General features: G+C 38.1%; 1 protein-coding gene across 1 annotated transcript; it reads left to right on the forward strand.

Moving 5' to 3' along the window:
* Positions 1 to 1,253: 1,253 nt before the first annotated feature.
* On the forward strand, positions 1,254 to 19,542 carry LOC108700610 (Fc receptor-like protein 3). The gene is made up of 9 exons (XM_018233803.1): positions 1,254 to 1,281; positions 1,407 to 1,448; positions 2,268 to 2,528; positions 2,615 to 2,887; positions 3,881 to 4,162; positions 4,318 to 4,599; positions 12,220 to 12,501; positions 18,298 to 18,329; positions 19,312 to 19,542. The coding sequence occupies exons 1-9, from the start codon at positions 1,254 to 1,256 to the stop codon at positions 19,540 to 19,542; spliced, it is 1,713 nt and encodes a 570-aa protein (XP_018089292.1).
* Positions 19,543 to 20,107: the final 565 nt, after the last annotated feature.

Raw genomic sequence — 20,107 nt, forward strand, 5'->3', positions numbered from 1 at the left:
TTTAAAAGTTTAATAATTTTATTGTCATTCTGTAATATCCAACATTTCAGTCCACATCTGGACCTTTTTCAAGGATCTGGACCTTGAAAAAGGTCCAGATGTGGACCGAAACGTCGGATATTACAGAATGACAATAAAATTATTAAACTTTTAAAGGAGTGCTGGTCAGAAGATTTTTGATACATAAATAATTACACACCCCGCCATTTATAACAGCTTTGGAGTGCGGATACTCATTGGAAAACACACACATATATATATATATATATATATATATATATACTGTATATATATATATATATATATATAAAAGTAGATGCAGGTTATTGTATCGAAGTTCCGGTCCTCCCACCATCTTGAGAAAGGTCCCAGCAGAGGACCAAAACGTGGATACAATAAAGGATAACTACTTATCTGTATATTTGAAATTCTGGACCAGGGTATATAACTCGTTGGCAAGTGTGTGCAGTGGCCTTGGGCTGTAAATATATATATATATATAGACTGTTATAAAGCTATTTCGCTCATCGCTTCTGGAGCAGTTGGTTTTTAGCCAAGATGCCATGATCCCACTGTTATTCTGTGTATAGCATCAAGTATCCATTGATATTTGAACTAATCTACATAAGTGATGAGCGCATTTATTAAAATTCATTAAACACAACTTTTTTGAGGCATGTATCAAATTTTTTTCAACGTGCACCAATTTTTATACATGTGCGTAATTCTTTTACATGTCCTTTTTTTGAAACGCCTGAAAATAAACACATGTTGACGTTTTGTCGCAGTTTCGCAAAACTTTACGCCTGCGACTAAATATGGAAATTTGTGGAGAAACTGAGCATGGTCATCACTAATCCCGAACAATTAAAAACTCAAAAAAAGAATTTCTTGTAAATATATCATTTATATATGCAACAGGTTAAGGGTTTTTTTTGGAAGGGATCATAATCTAGGAGGTAGAAAGTAAAGTAGCCCTCGGGTGGAAATGTGTAGCCTCAAATCTAAGAGAAGAACACACTTCTTTATATGAGTATTGTTTTGCTGTTATCTGTCTCTCTAACAAATATAGAATTTTATGGAACACACTGATCTAGGGGGTTAAGCCTCACATAAAGGTTACAGATTAGGCAGGCAGAATTCATGCCATCCATCTTGTTTAATCTGAGATTACACAGAGTGGTATTTTGATTGGTTACATCATACAGTACACGAGTAAAGGCTTCCCTGCTCATACTTGTTTATTGGGAGTCATGACAGATGTGGATGACAACAGTCATAGTAATTAATTTGTATATGGACTCTAGTATGGAATCTCTTGAATACAGATGGTTTAATCGTGTTCTTTAAGAAAGGGATGCATAAAATATCTGTTTGTTTGTTTGTTTGTTTGTTTATATTGACAGGTCATTTACTCGTGCTTACAGTATTTTTCATTGAAACATCAGGTAAGAACTCTTTAATGCTACTAACAGATATAATTGATGACATAGCTGTAATATGAGACATTGTGTTACTGCTTGGGATGAACATATACTGTAACCCTAAAAGGAAGTCACAGCATATAAAAATAATGGCTACTTATACAATCCGGAACTCAACATGCATTTAAAGCATCTCTTTGCATTTGCTTTTTTAAAATGAGATTTTAGTCTAATGCCAGAAATAATTAATTTAGATTAACTACATTCATATTGTGTGGAAATAGAAAAAGCCATGCAGATACAGACAGAGCTGCCATCAGAAATCTACTTCTTCCTCTGGGGCATGATACAAGGGCAGCATTTGTGTCACTTAATGACATGCTGAATAATTCTAAATAGAGATTTCAGAGACTTGGCAAGGTCTGGCACCAAAATGGTTGTACCATCTGCACTGTCCTGGTAGCCCATTTCTATATAGGGGCTTATTATATTGTTAAAAAAACACTGATGACTCTATTTTGCCCTTTTTTTCGAGAAGCTGGATATTTCCCACATACCCAGTACTTGATCCATCATCCACAAGATAAGACACAGACAAGCCAGTAACTATTCATTGCTGGGTGACATATAGAATGTTTGAAAGGCCTAAAATACCATTGTTTTTAAATGTAAAATGTTGGGAGGTTTGGTAATTTGCTTTATATAAATGTGGAGTTTAGGGTAATACTACAAAATTGTACAGATGAGATGGATAACATTTTAGAGTGATACCGTGAAACAGTGTATCAGTGTCTCCATTTACCTTACTACAGTAGAAATGTAGAATGTAATTCTGTCCTGTAGGAGCTGCTGTGAGACCTGTGGTTTCCCTCTCCCCAAACTGGACCCCAATATTCAAGGGAGAGTCTGTAACTCTGACCTGTAATGTGACCCCTACTGCCCAAGGGAACTTGGGATATTCCTGGTACAAGAATCAGCACCAGATACCTGGGAATCAGCAAAGTCTTGTGATTCAAAGTGGCACCAGGTCAGACATAGGGCATTACCAGTGTGAGACCGGTACCAATGTGAAAAGTGATTCTATTCGTCTGGATTTTAGGCCTGGTGAGTTAGAAAGTTTAAATCTGAAAATAATCCAATATAAGGGAAGATTACTTTACAACTTGAAAACAAATTTTCTTTGTTTTCAGGTTGGCTCATCCTGCAGGTGCCCCCTGTTGTTCATGAAGGGGACTCCCTGTCTCTCAGGTGTCACAGTCGGTCTCGTTCGATTGCAAGAAATCCAGTATTTTACAAGGACAATAAGATCATTAAGTCCCCAGTCAGTGGGTCTGTGTTACACATAGGAAGAGTGGATGTTACTACATCTGGTACATACAAGTGTGTAAAAGAAATCCTTTTTTATTATCTTTCTGGCAAGCGTTATCGATTTTATAGAGATGAACGATACATTACAGTACAAGGTAAGGCCCAATGTGACAGAGGGGCAGTTATTGTGCATTAGGATTGTGTGTGTCACTCACACTGTTATTTGGTATTCTTGTTGTCTTTTAAGAGATGACACTATTGATATGTATTGTGTGTGTGTAAATTAGAGTTTGCAGATCAGTGCAGTGCCATGAATGAAGACTCTCAAAAAATAGAAGCTAAGAAGAGAACCAGAATGCAGCTTCTGGATACCAAGTGGCCCATTTACAAACATTCGCTAATGTTTATTTTTTACCTCAATTTTGTTCGTGCTAAAAATCGTGGTTTTTAACCTGTAATTTATCAAGTGTAAATGCCATAAAAATCACAAATAAAAAAAAAACTCTCCAGTTAAAAGCCGTTGATGTCATGTAGAAGTCAATGGAAGTTGTCCTAGGCAAATATAAATCATTCTTTCATGCTTTTAGAGATTTTCATTGATTTTTTTTGTTTGTTTGGAAATGAATGTTTGTGGATTTCAAGCTGTTCATGTTTTTTTCCCCCACTGAAATTTTCATTTGTTTTTATATTTTTCTCATCTGGATTTTTCTGATGTGAGTTTAGTCTTGGTTCTAAAAACCTCTAAAATCTCACAAATCCTAATTCATGTACAGTAAACGGGCCTCTGGGGGAAGGGCGAATTTTCATAAGAATTGCTTGTATGATAAATGAGATTGCATAGGGCTCAGCTGATTATAGGTGTGAAGAATGTTTGCATTATGGGAGGATATTTTTTAATTTTCTGCACTTGATGGGTGTTAGAGCCCAGTACTGAGCACATGAACCTGAAATGAGAATGCTAAAAGCAACATGTCAGTTACTGTAAGAATATCTGCTATTTGCTGAGGCAGTGGCCTTTACCCCAAAAAATATTCATTCAAGTGTGGAAGTATGGGATTTAAGGGTCTACCATTAAATTTATCTTCTGGTCTAGCCAAGACATATTGAAATAAATACCATATATTATGAGTATATATTTTCCTTTCTAGAGATGTTCACTATCCCACAAATAAATATGATCCCAGATCAGGTGATAGAAGGAGATCACATGACCATAACATGTGACACAAAGCTCAGCCCACGCAGAGCGACTACAGAGCTGCAGTTTGTTTTCTACAGAAATGGGCACAATGTGCAGGGATTCAGCTCATCCAACCAATATGGAGTCCCCTCAGCTCAGCTGGAGGATTCTGGGAATTATACCTGTGAGGTACAAACTTCATCCGGCAGTGTGAGGAAGAGGAGCAACATGGAACATATCCACATACAGGGTGAGCAGGATTTTTTTTTAATCAATTAAAAAAGTCACAGACACAGATATGCCTGTAAGTTATTTGTAAATCAAGGCCCATTACTGAACATAGATTCAAACAGTTTCATTTTGAAATGGAAATTGTACCAATACAAATATATTTTTTTTTTTTAGAGCTCTTCCCTGTCCCACAAATAAAAGTGAGTCCAGATCAGGTGACAGAAGGAGATCACATGACCATAACATGTGACACAAAGCTCAGCCCACACAGAGAGACTACAGAGCTACAGTTTGCTTTCTACAGAAATGGGCACAATGTGCAGGGATTCAGTTCATCCAAACAATATGGAGTCCCCTCAGCTCAGCTGGAGGATTCTGGGAATTATATCTGTGAGGTACAAACTCCAACTGGCAGTGTGAGGAAGAGGAGCAATGTGTTGCATATCCAGAAACTGGGTGAGTAAAAATATTTTAAAAAAATATAAACCAGCAAGTACATTTTGTTTCTATATTTTAGCATTTGCATTTAGCTACCAAAAAATCCCCTCCCACTAAACAAAAAGACTGCTTCTTTATAGATTGCAATATATTTATACTGACCAACTAGATCAAAGTAATCCCCAGTCTGGCCAGTCCCACCCACGCCCACCTAAAATAGGCTTCGATGTAGTTTGTAAATTTTCCTGTGGTTTCACAGATTTGCTCATCATTTTTTAAATATGAGACAAAACATTTGAGCTGTTGAAAAGTTCTCCAGTGCTATAGAATGTTGCACTTACTGTTGCTGAGGTTTCTTCATGCCAATTATTTAATAAGCAAGTCAGATAGGTAGGTGGGCCTGTACTAGCATTGGCTGATAAAATAATTTGTCTTTCATGAAAATACCGCACATTAATTCTAACTGTCATAAAGTAGATGCAAATAAAATATTATTTTGTAGAATCATGTTTAGAGTGAAGGGCAAATATAGACCCATAAAATATCATCCAGACAAATGATAGGACTGATGATGACTAAGGCAGCCCTTCTTAATAAAACTTTATAGAAACATCTGAGGTTTTTCCATGATAAATAGTTAAGCTAAAAAACACAATCTCATAAGATCTTCCCTACTTTTTGGTTTCAAGGAGGACCCCAAACTATTCCCAGACTGAATCTCGTGAGACTGTTTTTGTCCTTCTTCCTACTCATCTGGGCTGTGTGTTTGATCTGTCACCATGTGAAGACAAATGGAAATAAACATTATTCTCACACCTGATAGATGCCATAAGACTTATGGGATTTAAAAAAAAAAAATACAAAACTGTTTAGATTTCCGCGACATATATTTCCGTGTATATTTCTAAAAACAACATATAAATATACATATCTGTGTATATATACTGTGTAATGTATGCTATTCATCATATTGTTATAACTATGCCAATAAAGTAAAGCTTAGTACGGTTTATAAATGTTATTATGGAGCCTTTCAGTCGTCCATCTAAATATAAGCCTTTCCTGGTACAAATATCTAACACAGGGTTACACTTCAATACACTGTGAATGCTTACCTGCTGGGCATCTGAATATTAAACAGGATACTGAAAATAGGTAAATAATGTATTTTGCAAAGTAGCTTGATACTGGAGCTCCAGGTCTTTTCTTTTGGATGTGGAAATCCCCACCTGTTTCTAGAAATTGTTGATAAAAGTGGTTTGCAGAGTATTCTTATAAGCTATAATGGTACCTGTCTTCTGCTGGGTGCTCAAAACAGGGTGATTTCTGGTCCCCCAAGCTGTTCTGAAGTCCTCTGAGGCTCCCAGCATCCTTCAGTATGTACACATCAGTCATCAGTGGGTGCTGTGCAAGGGCTGGACTACCCACAAACACAACAAGATGTTTGGGAATTGGGAAAAATAATTGGGGACATGCTAAGTTTAATAGTTAGCTTGTGATCAAACACACTTAGTAAGATGAGTACCTAGAATCGCAATGTCCTATACAAGCGCAAAATCTTTTAAATATGTTAAATAAGTTGTTTTTGCCCTAAAAATACAAGGGGTCAATTATAATGCAAAACACAGTGTGCAAAGTGCAAGAAAAGACCTTCAGTGGGTACCAGAATCACCACTAAGTTGTACCAGTGAGATTATTGATTAAATCTTGTTGAGTAAGTTGGTTGGTGATAAGAAGGCCCCGTCAAATGAAATTTGAAATGTAAAATAGCTCTTTTTTAAGTTCTACTTTAAAATTACCAGTTTCCCATATTTGATTAATTTAATGGTTTTAGGAGGAGGTGGTATGCTGAGAAGCCAAAGGTGCAGGAAGGCCTTAGTAGACATCAAAAAACATTTTGTAATAGTTCAAACTAGGAGTGAGAGGCAGGATCAGGATAATTAGTAGAGCAGTCAGAAGCTCCAATGAGGAGGCCAGTAAGCATTACTACACTGTGGTGTCAATGCCCCCAAGCAGTCAGGCTCAGGAATAGGAGATTCCTGGAATAAGGTATCACTGTGAGCATCCACTGGGGACTAGTTCACCAATGCAAGCACTAACTCATGAGTATTATGAACATTACAGCTTTGTTTGTGTTAATATCACCAATGCTAACTTGGGCTATACAGACCAGAAGGAGTTAATGTCCAGCTACTGCTTAGAGCATTGATTACATGTGACTCAAACACTTCCTTCAGGCAGTTGTACCTTGAAAGTGGTCTGGATCCCACCCAGTGGAGTGGTCAGGGAGAAGATGTCTAAGCCTGACACCCTATCCGCTGTGGCCCCTTCACTAAAGGCAATCTAGGAGCCTTGGGAAGCTCCTCCCTGCTACAGATCCTTGATGGAGCACAAAGCGGCTCTTATTATCTGTCCTCTCTATTTCACTCTCTTAGAGAGTCTATAACAGATCTAACCCTGTCTCTTGCTAACCTCATTCAAGGGGTTCCCTGCTCCCCAACTCAGATACTAAAGGTACTGGTCCCTTTAATGCAATGGCTTTACTGGTCCTTGGTGTACCCAGACTCAATGGGAACCTCCAGTTGGTAAGGACACCAGAAGCCAAAAAGGAAGATCAACCCATTTCCATACACTATATTGAAGTGTGGCAGGAAGTGGTCATTACACCTCTTGGCCAACAACTAAGATATGCAGATTAACACCAGATACCATACAAGGAGTGTATGGAATTAAAGCCATAGGAGCATATTAACCCTATGGATCCCTACATTATCTAGGTAAGGTTAGTGTCTGAAGCATTTATGCAGTCCTGTATGATTGCACCATCTAAAGAGAACTCACGAAGAGCTTGTATAACATTTTGTTTTAAGAACCACTGGCACCCACATTTATTTAAAACATCAGCTTTGTGTACGTGATACAGTGTGGTTAACTCTTCTTCCACAATTACAGCCAAGGTCCACCTGAGTTGTATGTAACACGTGCTCTACCAGGAATTGCAGGGAGTTAGGACTTGCCTGGCCAAATCTGAACATCTACATCTAAAAGAATCCAGAGTGTTTGCATCCCACCCTGAAAAAGGTGTTGCAATGTGATTATGTGATCAGCCAAAAAACTGGCATCATTTCCCAATACTGTACTCATGTTACATTACAAATAATAAATGGGGCTGGAGGGGGTGAGCAACACCTTAGTGAATTTCCTGTGCTGAACATTCTCTGTGTAATATATAACGTGTTGCCACAGAACTACAGGAAGTCATTTACTGACTTGAGACACAATCATCGTCATCATCATTTATTTATATAGCGCTGTCAAGATACACAGTGCTTTACACAATGTCCCTAATGATAGTAGCACTGACATGTAAGTACATTTCATTTTATTTTCCCTCACAGATGCAGCCTGTGATTTGACTGTGGTACCATATCATATCATATGGAGTAATGTTACCTATAGTTTATATATATATAATACACAAAAGCCATGAATATCTTGTAAATTATATCCTTATAAACGGTGAGTTCTGATGTCATCAGTTATAAACGGTGAGAAGTGATGTAATTTCTGTCACATGACTCACTGAAACTTGTGTATTATAATAAATAAAGTACCCCCAGTTGTAAAATATAAGGATATTAGAAGTTACCTCGGAGTTCCATGACCTGTATAAAAACACTCGGCCTTCAGCCTCGTACTTTTATATGGTCATGAAACTCCTCGGTAACTTATAATATCCTTATATTTTACAAGAGGGGGTACTTTATTCACTATATATATATAAATATAGTAAATTTGTAGCAACCACACTCAATTCCGGATACTTTCAGCTGAATTCGGGTGCAGGGTCCAAAGTATTGTATACAGGATTATTGAGAAGACCCGCACTCCATTTTGTGAAAAAAATTCAAATGCCTTTTATTGTGTACGTAAATCCGACGTTTCGGCCCCCATCAAGGAGAATGGTGTACAAACAGAATGTGCTTTAGATACCCACTCCCCCAGTTCAAATTTGGCGCCAAAGATGACGTCATACATTCCTCGAATTCCATCACCTATAACATAAATGCTTTTTACATCACAAGAACAATTATTCTCTCTCACACGAGGTGTCCCTGGTGTACTGCGTATGAGTCCATTGAACCAGCCATAGAATCTGTGAAAATGCATACAAGTTACATATTTAGTGTCAAAAAAACAGTTACATCATGTTTAAATGTTATTAAACAAAATTTGTTAAAAACAACAGATTGCAACCTTGTATCTTTTTGTTATTTTATCTATGGTTTTGGCCTCACATAAGTGGAAGTGTATCACTTACAGGAAACAATTGAGTACAAGCTGCCCATTCAGACCTTTTGGAGCCACGCAGTCTAACTCATGTATCCAGAATGCCTCCCTTAAAAAAAGTAAATATTGCCCTTTTACATCTCTTGCCTTGAGCCACCATTTTGTGATGGTCTATGTGCTGCCTCAGAGATCACATGACCAGAAAAACTGCAGCTCTAACTGTAACAGGAAGAGATCGCCTGACCAGAAATACCACAGCTTTAACTGTAACAGGAAGAGATCACCTGACCAAAAATACTGCAGCTCTAACTGTAACAGGAAGAGATCACCTGACCAGAAATACCACAGCTCTAACTGTAACGGGAAGAGATCACCTGACCAGAAATACTGCAGCTCTAATTGTAACAGGAAGAGATCAGCTGACCAGAAAAACTGCAGCTCTAACTGTAACAGGAAGAGATCACCTGACCAGAAATACTGCAGCTCTAATTGTAACAGGAAGAGATCACCTGACCAGAAATACTGCAGCTCTAACTGTAACAGGAAGAGATCAGCTGACCAGAAATACCGCAGCTCTAACTGTAACAGGAAGAGATCAGCTGACCAGAAATACTGCAGCTCTAACTGTAACAGGAAGAGATCACCTGACCAGAAATAATGCAGCTCTAACTGTAACAGGAAGAGATCACCTGACCAGAAATACCACAGCTTTAACTGTAACAGGAAGAGATCACCTGACCAAAAATACTGCAGCTCTAACTGTAACAGGAAGAGATCACCTGACCAGAAATACCACAGCTCTAACTGTAACAGGAAGAGATCACCTGACCAGAAATACTGCAGCTCTAACTGTAACAGGAAGAGATCACCTGACCAGAAATACCACAGCTCTAACTGTAACAGGAAAAGATCACCTGACCAGAAATACTGCAGCTCTCACTGTAACAGGAAGAGATCACCTGACCAGAAATACTGCAACTCTAACTGTAACAGGAAGAGATCATCTGACCAGAAATACTGCAGCTCTAACTGTAACAGGAAGAGATCACCTGACCAGAAATACTGCAGCTCTAACTGTAACAGGAAGTGTTGAAGCAAAACAGACAACTCTGTCTGTTAATTGGATCATGTGACCTTAGAAGTATAGTTTGTTTGGTATGTTTGTGTGCACAGTGAATCATATGATCCCAGGGGGTGGTCCTTATTTTTTTATTTACATGAAGCAGGGTTTTACATTTGAGCTGTTTTATGCAATATCTTTTTATAGAGACCTACATAGTTTGGGGGGTATAGTTTTCCTTTAAGCTGAAAACAGTTAGTCTGATACAGAAGCCCATGAGTACACAATAGAAGGAAAGAAATGTGCTGTTTCTTTTGACAGAGGACTCAGAGCAGCATTACTTTGAGGGGTTACTGGTGTATTTATATAGACCTTTCTGATAAAGCTTACTTACTTTTAACCTTTCCTTCTATTTAAGTTTGGTAATTCCATGTATATAAATATAGTATATTATGGGAGTTGATGGTGATTTTGTAGATGAGATTGAAAAAATCCTTAAAAATAAAACTGCTAATTTCTAGCATTGCATCATTGTGTCCATTTGCCTTATTACCCTGTAAGCTACTGTAATGTGAATTAATGTGTAGGAACTAATTCTGTCCTGTAGGAGCTGCTGTGAGACCTGTGGTTTCCCTCTCCCCAAACTGGACCCCAATATTCTCTGGGGAGTCTGGAACTCTGACCTGTAATGTGACTCCTACTGCCCAAAGAACCTGGGATATTCCTGGTACAGGGGTGGACACTGGATATCTGGGGATCAGCAGAGTCTTGTCATTCAGTCAACGAGTGTATCAGACAGAGGAGATTACCAATGCCAGGCCAGTGGCAATGAGAAAAGTGACTCTGTAAAACTGGACATTAAATACAGTAAGTTAAAAAGTTTATTCTAAAGGGATCCTGTCATCGGAAAACATGGTTTTTTCAAAATGCATGAGTTAATAGTGCTACTCCAGCAGAATTTTGCACTGAAATCCATTTCTCAAAATAGCAAACAGATTTTTTTATATTCAATTTTGAAATCTGACATGGGGCTAGACATTTTGTCAATTTCCCAGTTGCCCCTGGTCATGTGACTTGTGCCTGCACTTTAGGAGAGAAATGCTTTCTGGCAGGCTGCTGATTTTCCTTCTCAATGTAACTGAATGTGTCTCAGTGGGACCTGGATTTTACTATTGAGTGCTGTTCTTAGATCTACCAGGCAGCTGTTATCTTGTGTTAGGGAGCTGCTATCTGGTTACCTTCCCATTGTTCTTTTGTTTGGCTGCTGGGGGAAAGGGAGGGGGTGATATCACTCCAACTTGCAGTACAGCAGTAAAGAGTGACTGAAGTTTATCAGAGCACAAGTCACATGACTGGAGGCAGCTAGGAAACTGACAAAATGTCTAGCCCCATGTCAGATTTCAAAATTGAATATAAAAAAATCTGTTTGCTCTTTTGAGAAATGGATTTCAGTGCAGAATTCTGCTGGAGCTGCACTATTAACTGATTCATTTTGAAAAAAAATGTTTTTTCCCATGACAGTATCCCTTTAATGTTTCACTGACTTCCCAGGTTGGAGGCTTCTCTTACAGATTCTGCAACATTTTATTTTTTAATTTCAGATATGATCATTCTTCAGGTGCCCTCTGTTGTTCATGAAGAGGACTCCCTGTCTCTCAGGTGTCACAGTCGGCCTGGATATTGAGCAAAGAACTCAGTATTTTAGAAGGACAATAAGATCATTGAGACTCCAGTCAGTGAGTCTGTATTACACATAGGACCGGTGAATGTTACTGCGTCTGGTACATACAAGTGTAGAAAATAAATATATGTTTATTATCCTTATTGTAATGGTTATCATTATATCATTATTATTTGGTTCTAAACAACACATTTCAGTCTCAGGTAAGGCCCAGTAGAAATGAATGTTACAGTACAGTATCACAGTAGCAAATTTAGCAAATGTCATTTATAAAACTTAGAAAACAAAAACCAAAATATACTTACTGGACACCAATTTTATGACAAAATCTGGCATGTTTCTATTCTAGTTATTATAATGGTAACATATTTCAATTTATTCTGCTTGAAAAAAGTCGGAATAAAAAAAAAATGTCAGTACAAATTAGTTGATGTGGAAAATGCCTATATTCTCCAATGTATTTTGAGTGGACAAAAAAAATAGGAAAAAAACACTTACCGACTTTCTCAATCGTTGACATGTTTTGCTAATTTTTCAGGTCCCTCCTCATTACTTTTTATCACTGAACTATGCCAGTTTAAATGTACTATTTATGTTCCTTTTCTAGAACTCTTCACTATCCCACAAATACAAGTGATTGCAGATCAGGTGACAGAAGGAGATCACATGACCATAACATGTGACACCAAGCTCAGCCCACACAGAGAGACTACAGAGCTACAGTTTGTTTTCTACAGAAATGGGCACAATGTGCAGGGATTCAGTTCATCCAACCAATATGGAGTCCCCTCAGCTCAGCTGGAGGATTCTGGGAATTATACCTGTGAGGTACAAACTTCATCCGGCAGTGTGAGGAAGAGGAGCAGAGAGGCACATATTCAGACAAAGGGTGAGTATAAACAAACTACTCAAAGCTATTGAGCAGGTTAGTCCTTACTGTTCTGTATATCTGTAATTTATTTTGCATAACTGGGGAATTCAGAAATGTTTCTTTATAGCTCTTATGGAAACCATTTTGATCACTGATGAGAATCAATTCTGAGAGAACAGGAATAAAATAGTTGTTAATGTTATTAATGTGCAAAGAGCCAAAATAACTAACTATAATGCTCCAAATAATAGTAGGTGAATGAATATTCTGCCACATGTACCAGCTGAGTAAGGTACTTTACATGTGCATGAACTTCATCCTCAACAGGATATGAAATTCTTGTTTGTCTCATCAGAAAATAGCAAGGGATCTGCTCAGGATTAGTGTTTTCTTATAGGAGATCCACTCTTTGAGTTTTCATATGAATTTTTGTCTCAGACAGACCCCAAACTATGTTCCAGCAGAATCTCCTGAGACTGTTATTGTTTTTCTTGTATTCATCTGGTCAATGTATTTTCTCTGTCATCATGTAAAGTCACACAGAAGTACAGGACATCGGGGGCAAGAATGGGATTTGTCTGCTACTCTATTGTGTTCCTTGGAAGGATTCACAATATCCACCTGAAATACTATCAGGCAACGCTATTAGATGATCCATTCATTCATGATGATGTGACGCTGTGCCAATTTAGTAACCTTGACTGCTAAAATTTCTTCTAAATTTCTAAAAAACTATATATATATATATATATATATATATATATATATATATATATATATATATATATATATATATATATATATATATTTGTAGTTTACAAGCCAAGTAGTGTGTATCTTGTATGTTTGATGTACATACCTTCCTGTGAAAAAGGTTGGTGCTTTATAAATACAAAAAATGTATATATATATATATATATATATATATATATATATATATACATATATATATATATATATATATATATATATATATATATATATAAATAATGGTGGACATTTATTAATGGGGATGTAAACTCAAAAATAACATTGAGTCAAATGAAAGAAAATATTTTAAGAAATGTTTGCATTATCTGTGCTTGTTATTGAAAGAAGCACCTGTTTGTCTTTCTTTTCTCTGCACTGCTGGTTCTGATTATTAAGCCACATTGAATTTTTTGGTTTACAGCCCTTTAGGGACCAAAATCTTTGCCAATCGTCGTTAAATATCCCAAACGTCATTTTTTAATGGAGAAAAATGTTGTATGTGGACTACTATGGCTGGACAGACCTTGTCTAAATGTAGAATTCTGACATTTACAAAAGGGGTCACATAGTTAAAAAGACTAAAAATCATATTAAAAAGCTTCATGTTTTATACCAGTCTCAGAGAATATTTTAGAAAGGGGATAAAAATGGCAAACTGTTGACTTTCCTAGCTAAAGCACAATCCACTTTTACAGCAGTAGATCACATCCAAACTCCAACAGGTATCTTCACCACTCACCCTGCACTCATAGCTCAAGAGTTTGCTGCATATTACAGTGCATTATATAGCTCCAAAACAACATATAGTCCCATTCAGTTATCGTGCTGCCTATTCCTACATTGTCACCAGGTACTCAAGCATTATTAGAATACCCAATTTCCACAGACGAAGTAGAACTGGCAATAAAAGACCTGTCTCAAAATAAAACCTCAGGGCCTGATGGTCTCCCTGCCGATTGGTATTAAACCTTAGGAAAACCTATCTCCAAAACACCTCCTAGAAACATTCAATATGCTTTTGATACCAAGTTGCTCCCTCTATCATACTCTGAGGCTTTGATAGTGGTCATTCGAAAACTGGGGAAAGACCCCACTATATGCTCTTCCTATAGACCGATATCTCTCCTCTAACATACTGGCAAAAATTTTGGCAAATAGGCTAAAAGGAGTCATATCTGATTTGGTGCACCCAGACCAATCTGGCTTTATGCCAGGGAGGTCTACTACCGTTAAAATCCATCGCCTATTCACAAATCTCCAGATTATGCATGCAAAAAAAGGATATAGGGTCATAGCTTCACTAACTCAGCTAAGGTATCTGATTCTGTAGAGTGGCCATACTTATGGGAGATTTGGATTAGGGGAGCATTTTATTACTTGGGTCAAACTCCTATTCAAGGCACCAAATGCAAGGGTTAGATTCAATGGCATCACCTCCCCCTCCTTTGCACCGATGCAAGGCACTAGACAAGGTTGCCCACTCTTGCCCATATCATTTGCATTGGCAGTTGAACACCTTGCAATACTTACTCATCAGGAACTCAAACACCATTAAAGGACTGACTTTTCAAACAGTGGTTGAGAAAGTCTCCTTATTCGCTGATGACCTGTTAATATACCTGGCCGATGCCAGCGACTCACTGGAAGCCCTTTTACAAGCAGTTGATCAATTTGCCCACTTCTCGGGACTGCTTATAAATTGGGACAAGTCCCTCCTTTACTCTTTGGACAATCAGCACCCCTCACCACTACCACCTACTACCCCTCTTAAATGGGTCCCCCTTTCAAATATCTGGGAATTACCATACCCCCTGATCAATATGTAACTCTAAATCTTGCTCCTATCATTTCCTCAATCGCAACAGACCTCTCAAATAGGGCCAAGTTACCTCTGACCCTAAGGGGCAGTATTAATATCTTTAAAATTATATATCTCCCCAAATTCTTACACATTTTGCACAATGCTCCAGTGTGCCTTACAGCAAAAACATTTAGAAATATTAACAAAATTCTGACTCCCTTCGTATGTAATAGCAAACAACCTTCGGGTCTTCCTAAACAAACTGGTTGCGTCTTATGAAGCAGGGGGACTGCCACTCCCAGATCTCCAAAGATACTATATGGCATCTCAATTGTACTACCTTCACTGGTGCTTCCTCTCAGATCCATACAATCCAAATATGGCTTTCCAGGCCCTACTTCTGGGATCTCTGGAAGGACTCAAAAATTTATTTTTGACACCTATTGACAAAAAAAGACCATCCACTCTAACAGTCCCACATAAAATTTGGGTATCAGTCCACAAACTACACAACATATCTCTTCCACTACTATCACCTAGGCCCCCTTATGGTTCAATCCATACCTCCCACACTTCAGACAACTCCAAGATTTCACATATGGGCCAATTCATGGCTTGAAATACCTAGATGACCTCCTTATAGACTCCATCTTCCTTACTTACGAACAACTCTCTCTTAAATGCCAAAATGATAAACCTAATTTTTATAGATATTTCCAGCTCTTAGATGCATTCCAGGCACAAGTTAACATGTTGACTCCACCCATATGTTTCCTAACTATAGAGCACACTCTGCATACACCTGACACCCCTAAACTAGTCTCACAATCATACCAAACCATTCTAGCCACAGGAGCCAAGCCCTTTGAGATATCAAAAGCCCGTTAGCTAATGGATATTCCTCAATTAACCCAAAATGACTGGGAGGAAGCCACCAACAACAGCTATAATTACCTAATCTCAACATGGGATAGGATGATCCATTACAAGATAATTCACCAACTGTATATAACCCCAAGCAAGTTTTATGCCATGGGAAGGCAACCAGTGCAATACCTCCCCAGAAACCTTCTACCACATGAAACCTTCTACCACATGATGTGGTCCTAGGTATTGGACTAAAAGTCTCAGGGTACTAACTGAGCACATTGACTTCCCAATAATTGCCTCTCTCCTTATATGCCTTCTGGGAATTCTAATTATGCTAGGAATAGATACTACTCACTACTCTTCTACGCAAGGAAAAACATAGCCATGCACTGGATGGGGTCGCAACCTCCAATGGTCAAGACATGGAAACAATTGGTTCACAACACTATCCCCATAATTAAAATGACATATGAAGCAAGAGGGACGCAGTCCAAATGTGAAAAAAATTTGGACACCATGGTGTGAGGCGGATCTAAACTAAAAATTCAAAATTTGGGGGGTTGTGGAAGCACTCTAAAGGCTAAATTAAAATATATTTAAGTATAATGGAAGTGCTACGTATTTAAAAGCATAGGACCAACATTAGTTTAAAGGAGTTGAGAGAAACCTCTAGAATATTCTAGGAGGGTGGGGTTTGACAGGATATAAAGAAGACAGGCCACCAGGTTAGGTGTTCATCATGGGAAAGAAGATTTGTAGCAGAAACTCAAGATGAGAAAGAGCTATCAGTACTCCTAGTGAGAAAGTGTTAGGCCTAGGATTAGGGTAGGGTTAGAATAGCTGTAGTTGTGCAATATGAGTTAGACAGGACAATGACGTGTAAGTTAGATAGGACAGTGAGAATGGACAGCACTAGCCACACTGCAAAGTGAGTGGGAATTGCTAACACCAGCTTACCAGAGGGTATAACACCAGTTAGGGGTGGAGTAAGCTGGACAGGGTAGTGGTAGGCCCAGAGGTGCTTCAAGCAAGGTACTAGACTTATGTTGGAGGCCCATCAAAACTGGCAAAGCCCCTTGTAGAAGGGGGATATGAAGACAGATCTCCTAGTTTTGACACTGGAGCAAGTAGAACACCAGAGAGGTTTTGAGTAATAGATGTGTGCAAAAATATTTTATTGAAACTGTTCAGAAATATGTCTTGGATTGGTGAGAAGGTCTAGAAAGTGTGAATGCAAATGAAATCTCACATACTTTCAGCTCTAGAAGAGCCAAATTGCCATCTAAGCAAACAGTAATTCAGCTCTTAATGTTTCCAGACATGTATTTTTGCCATCCCTAGTAACTGGCTGCTCTCTGTCACCTAAGGTAAGGTTCTCACCTTTCCTCATGGCAAGAGTGGCCCAATGTTTTCTTAAATTAGCAGCTTACATACAGGTTGTCTTCTTGTACATCAGACACATAATTGAAGGCAGAATGTATGCTCCAGTTGGGATTTGGACTGCTGTAATGATGCATAATGTCTGTAAATGCTAGAGAATATGTAGTCACTTTTTCAAAATAAAAGGAAATGATAATCAAAGGACTTATACCAACCACAAGAATACAGTGCCCATAACCAGAACTCTTATGGAAGAAGAAATAACCAGCAGTTGTCTGACTGTACCTCAGAGATGGAGGCTCACCATGATGGAGAAAGTCCCTTAAAAAGAAAAGCAATTATAGGGGTTTTTTTATGGAGCTTTAACTTTAAACAACAAATAAAGCTAAAATATCTGATGTGCATTCATAGTTACTAAGAAGAACAGCTATACCATTTAACCTTATTGCACCAGATTTTCTAAGGTGCAATAAGATTTCTTGACGATGCAGCAGAGGAAGATTGGGCAGGTTTCTTGACTTCATCTGGGCTGGGAAGCTAATTTGATCCAGACTCATGAGGCTGTTTTACATTTACCACCAGACATTGCAAACTCCAGCCCAGTCCAGTGAATTTTTTATTTAAAAAAGGAACAATGACATCTGAAGCCTTTCTGTGACACAAATCCTTTCCACAGAGCATACTGGTCTGATGACATGATACTGATCTGATCTCTACGTGATAAAAAGCATTAAAGATTTACTTTGAAGTATATTTAACAAACCCCAGCTGTGCTCATATCTGGGTTTTATTCTACAGAAAGATACCATTGCTCATCAGAATTGAGAATTAGTTTCTTAAAGTTGCAAAGCAAGAGAATGTGTTCACCAGCACATATCCAACTAATCAAGAGAGCACTGCAACACTTCTCAGGCTTCAATGAAATTATTTTTATTATTATTAATATTATTAATATTATTAAAAACAATTCATTTTACAAATGCATAGTCATAGCAATGTTGTGGTCCACTTAGGTCCTTCTTCAAACCTCCAAAGCGTTAAACTGGTACATGCAGCTTTCTCTTATACAGAAACATGCTACGCCACATCTCAGTAACACTTCTTAAACATGTACCCTTTCCACTAATCCAATCCAATAACAAGCATTGCTCCTACTTTTGTCAACTGTTGGTTTGTCTTAGAAATCTTGAATTTGCTTTTGGCCAACTGTATGTCCGCCTTAATTAAAAAAACCTTTGCTTAGCATTTCCTCATTTATTAGATTTGTCTTTTCTCCAGGCAGACTTGTCAAATAATGGGTAACTTTATTCCTTTATAAAAGGATTCAGCCTTACGCGTTTCATATCATACTGATACTTAATCACAGGCTAAGTACTCATACTTCCCACAACATATTTAAAACAAAGGAGAGCCAATCAATGGCAGGCATGCTAAAGTGTTTCAAACGAGTTAGCAACAGACTACTCGATTAGTAGTTCTTAGTATGACATCATTGAGTGTTAATTAATGGGCAGGTTTAAACACCATCTTGGTGCTCTTCAATGAAGCTAATTCAAAACAACAAAAACTTTATGTAAACTTTATGTATATATGAGTAAGACAGTTATAACATACAATCATGGTGAACTGTCTTAGCCATGTTAACACCATAAAAGGAGAAGGAAAAAGAAAATTATTACCAAACATGACATCAATTTTGACAGGGACAATTTTTTTACAGTTTTGGACAATTTTTGACAATTTTGACAGTGGCCACATTTGCACAATCAGCAGGAATTTTACGTGTCCAGGTTTCAACTCAACTGCAGAGAAAACTTGAGGGACTAAACCACCGGCCCATTGATCTGGAACTGCATGCGGAGACTCTAGCTTAATATTTCATGAACAAGCGCATTCCTCTTGGCTTGCGGATCTCTATCCGGCCGATGCTATTTGCTGGGAATGATGCGTTCCGACTGAGGTTTGCACAGATTTTAAACAAATGTTCATACGATATTATGACTCTAACTGTGGAATTTTTTTTTAAGGAATTGAAGGTGGTTCACAGTGAAATGCAGAAGGTTAATGACCAGCTGTCCGCTGGTAGTACAGTGCAGGAGCTTGCTGAACTTAAAGAACAGATGCAAATCAGACTGGATAAAAACAAATCAGAAAATGAGAAACAAAAGAGACAGAAATATGACCATGATACTATCGATTATGAGAGAGGACGGGTGTACTCTTGGAATCGCTTTGATGGCATAAAGAGAGATACTTGACAAAGGGGTCTGACCCCGAAACGTTGCACGTTTGCAAAATAAATACGCATGGGTATAACCCTGCCGTTACCTGCCTTTGAGTGCCAGTGTTTTCTTGGAGAATCTGCTTAGGAGGGTGCCGATCCCTCCAAGGGAAAATACTTGCTTCAATAGATTTTTGGGTACCAGGAATACAGGTATGTACCAGTGTCTAAATTGTGTACAATGCAAACATGTAATCAGAAGAAAAGCTTTTATACATCCAGGTACTGGTGAGACAATCCAAATCAGGGGTTACCATACTTGTCTGTCACAATTTGTGATTTATGTGATTGTATGTTGGGGAAATCGTGCAGAAAGTCAAATTGTGGATTTCCTAACATAAATCAACCATTAAATCAGGGAATCTAGCATTTTCCCAGAACTTGGACACACAAGTGACCAGTTACGATTTATGGTATTGGAAACTATACCTCCACTGAAAAGAGGGTCTGATTGTGAGTTAAGATTAAAACAGCGAGAAGTGTGGTGGATTAACAAATTAAATACACTTCACCCTCATGGTCTCAATAAAGATTATGATTTG

Source organism: Xenopus laevis, chromosome 8S (assembly GCF_017654675.1).
Source record: "Xenopus laevis strain J_2021 chromosome 8S, Xenopus_laevis_v10.1, whole genome shotgun sequence".
Taxonomy (NCBI): Eukaryota; Metazoa; Chordata; class Amphibia; order Anura; family Pipidae; genus Xenopus; species Xenopus laevis.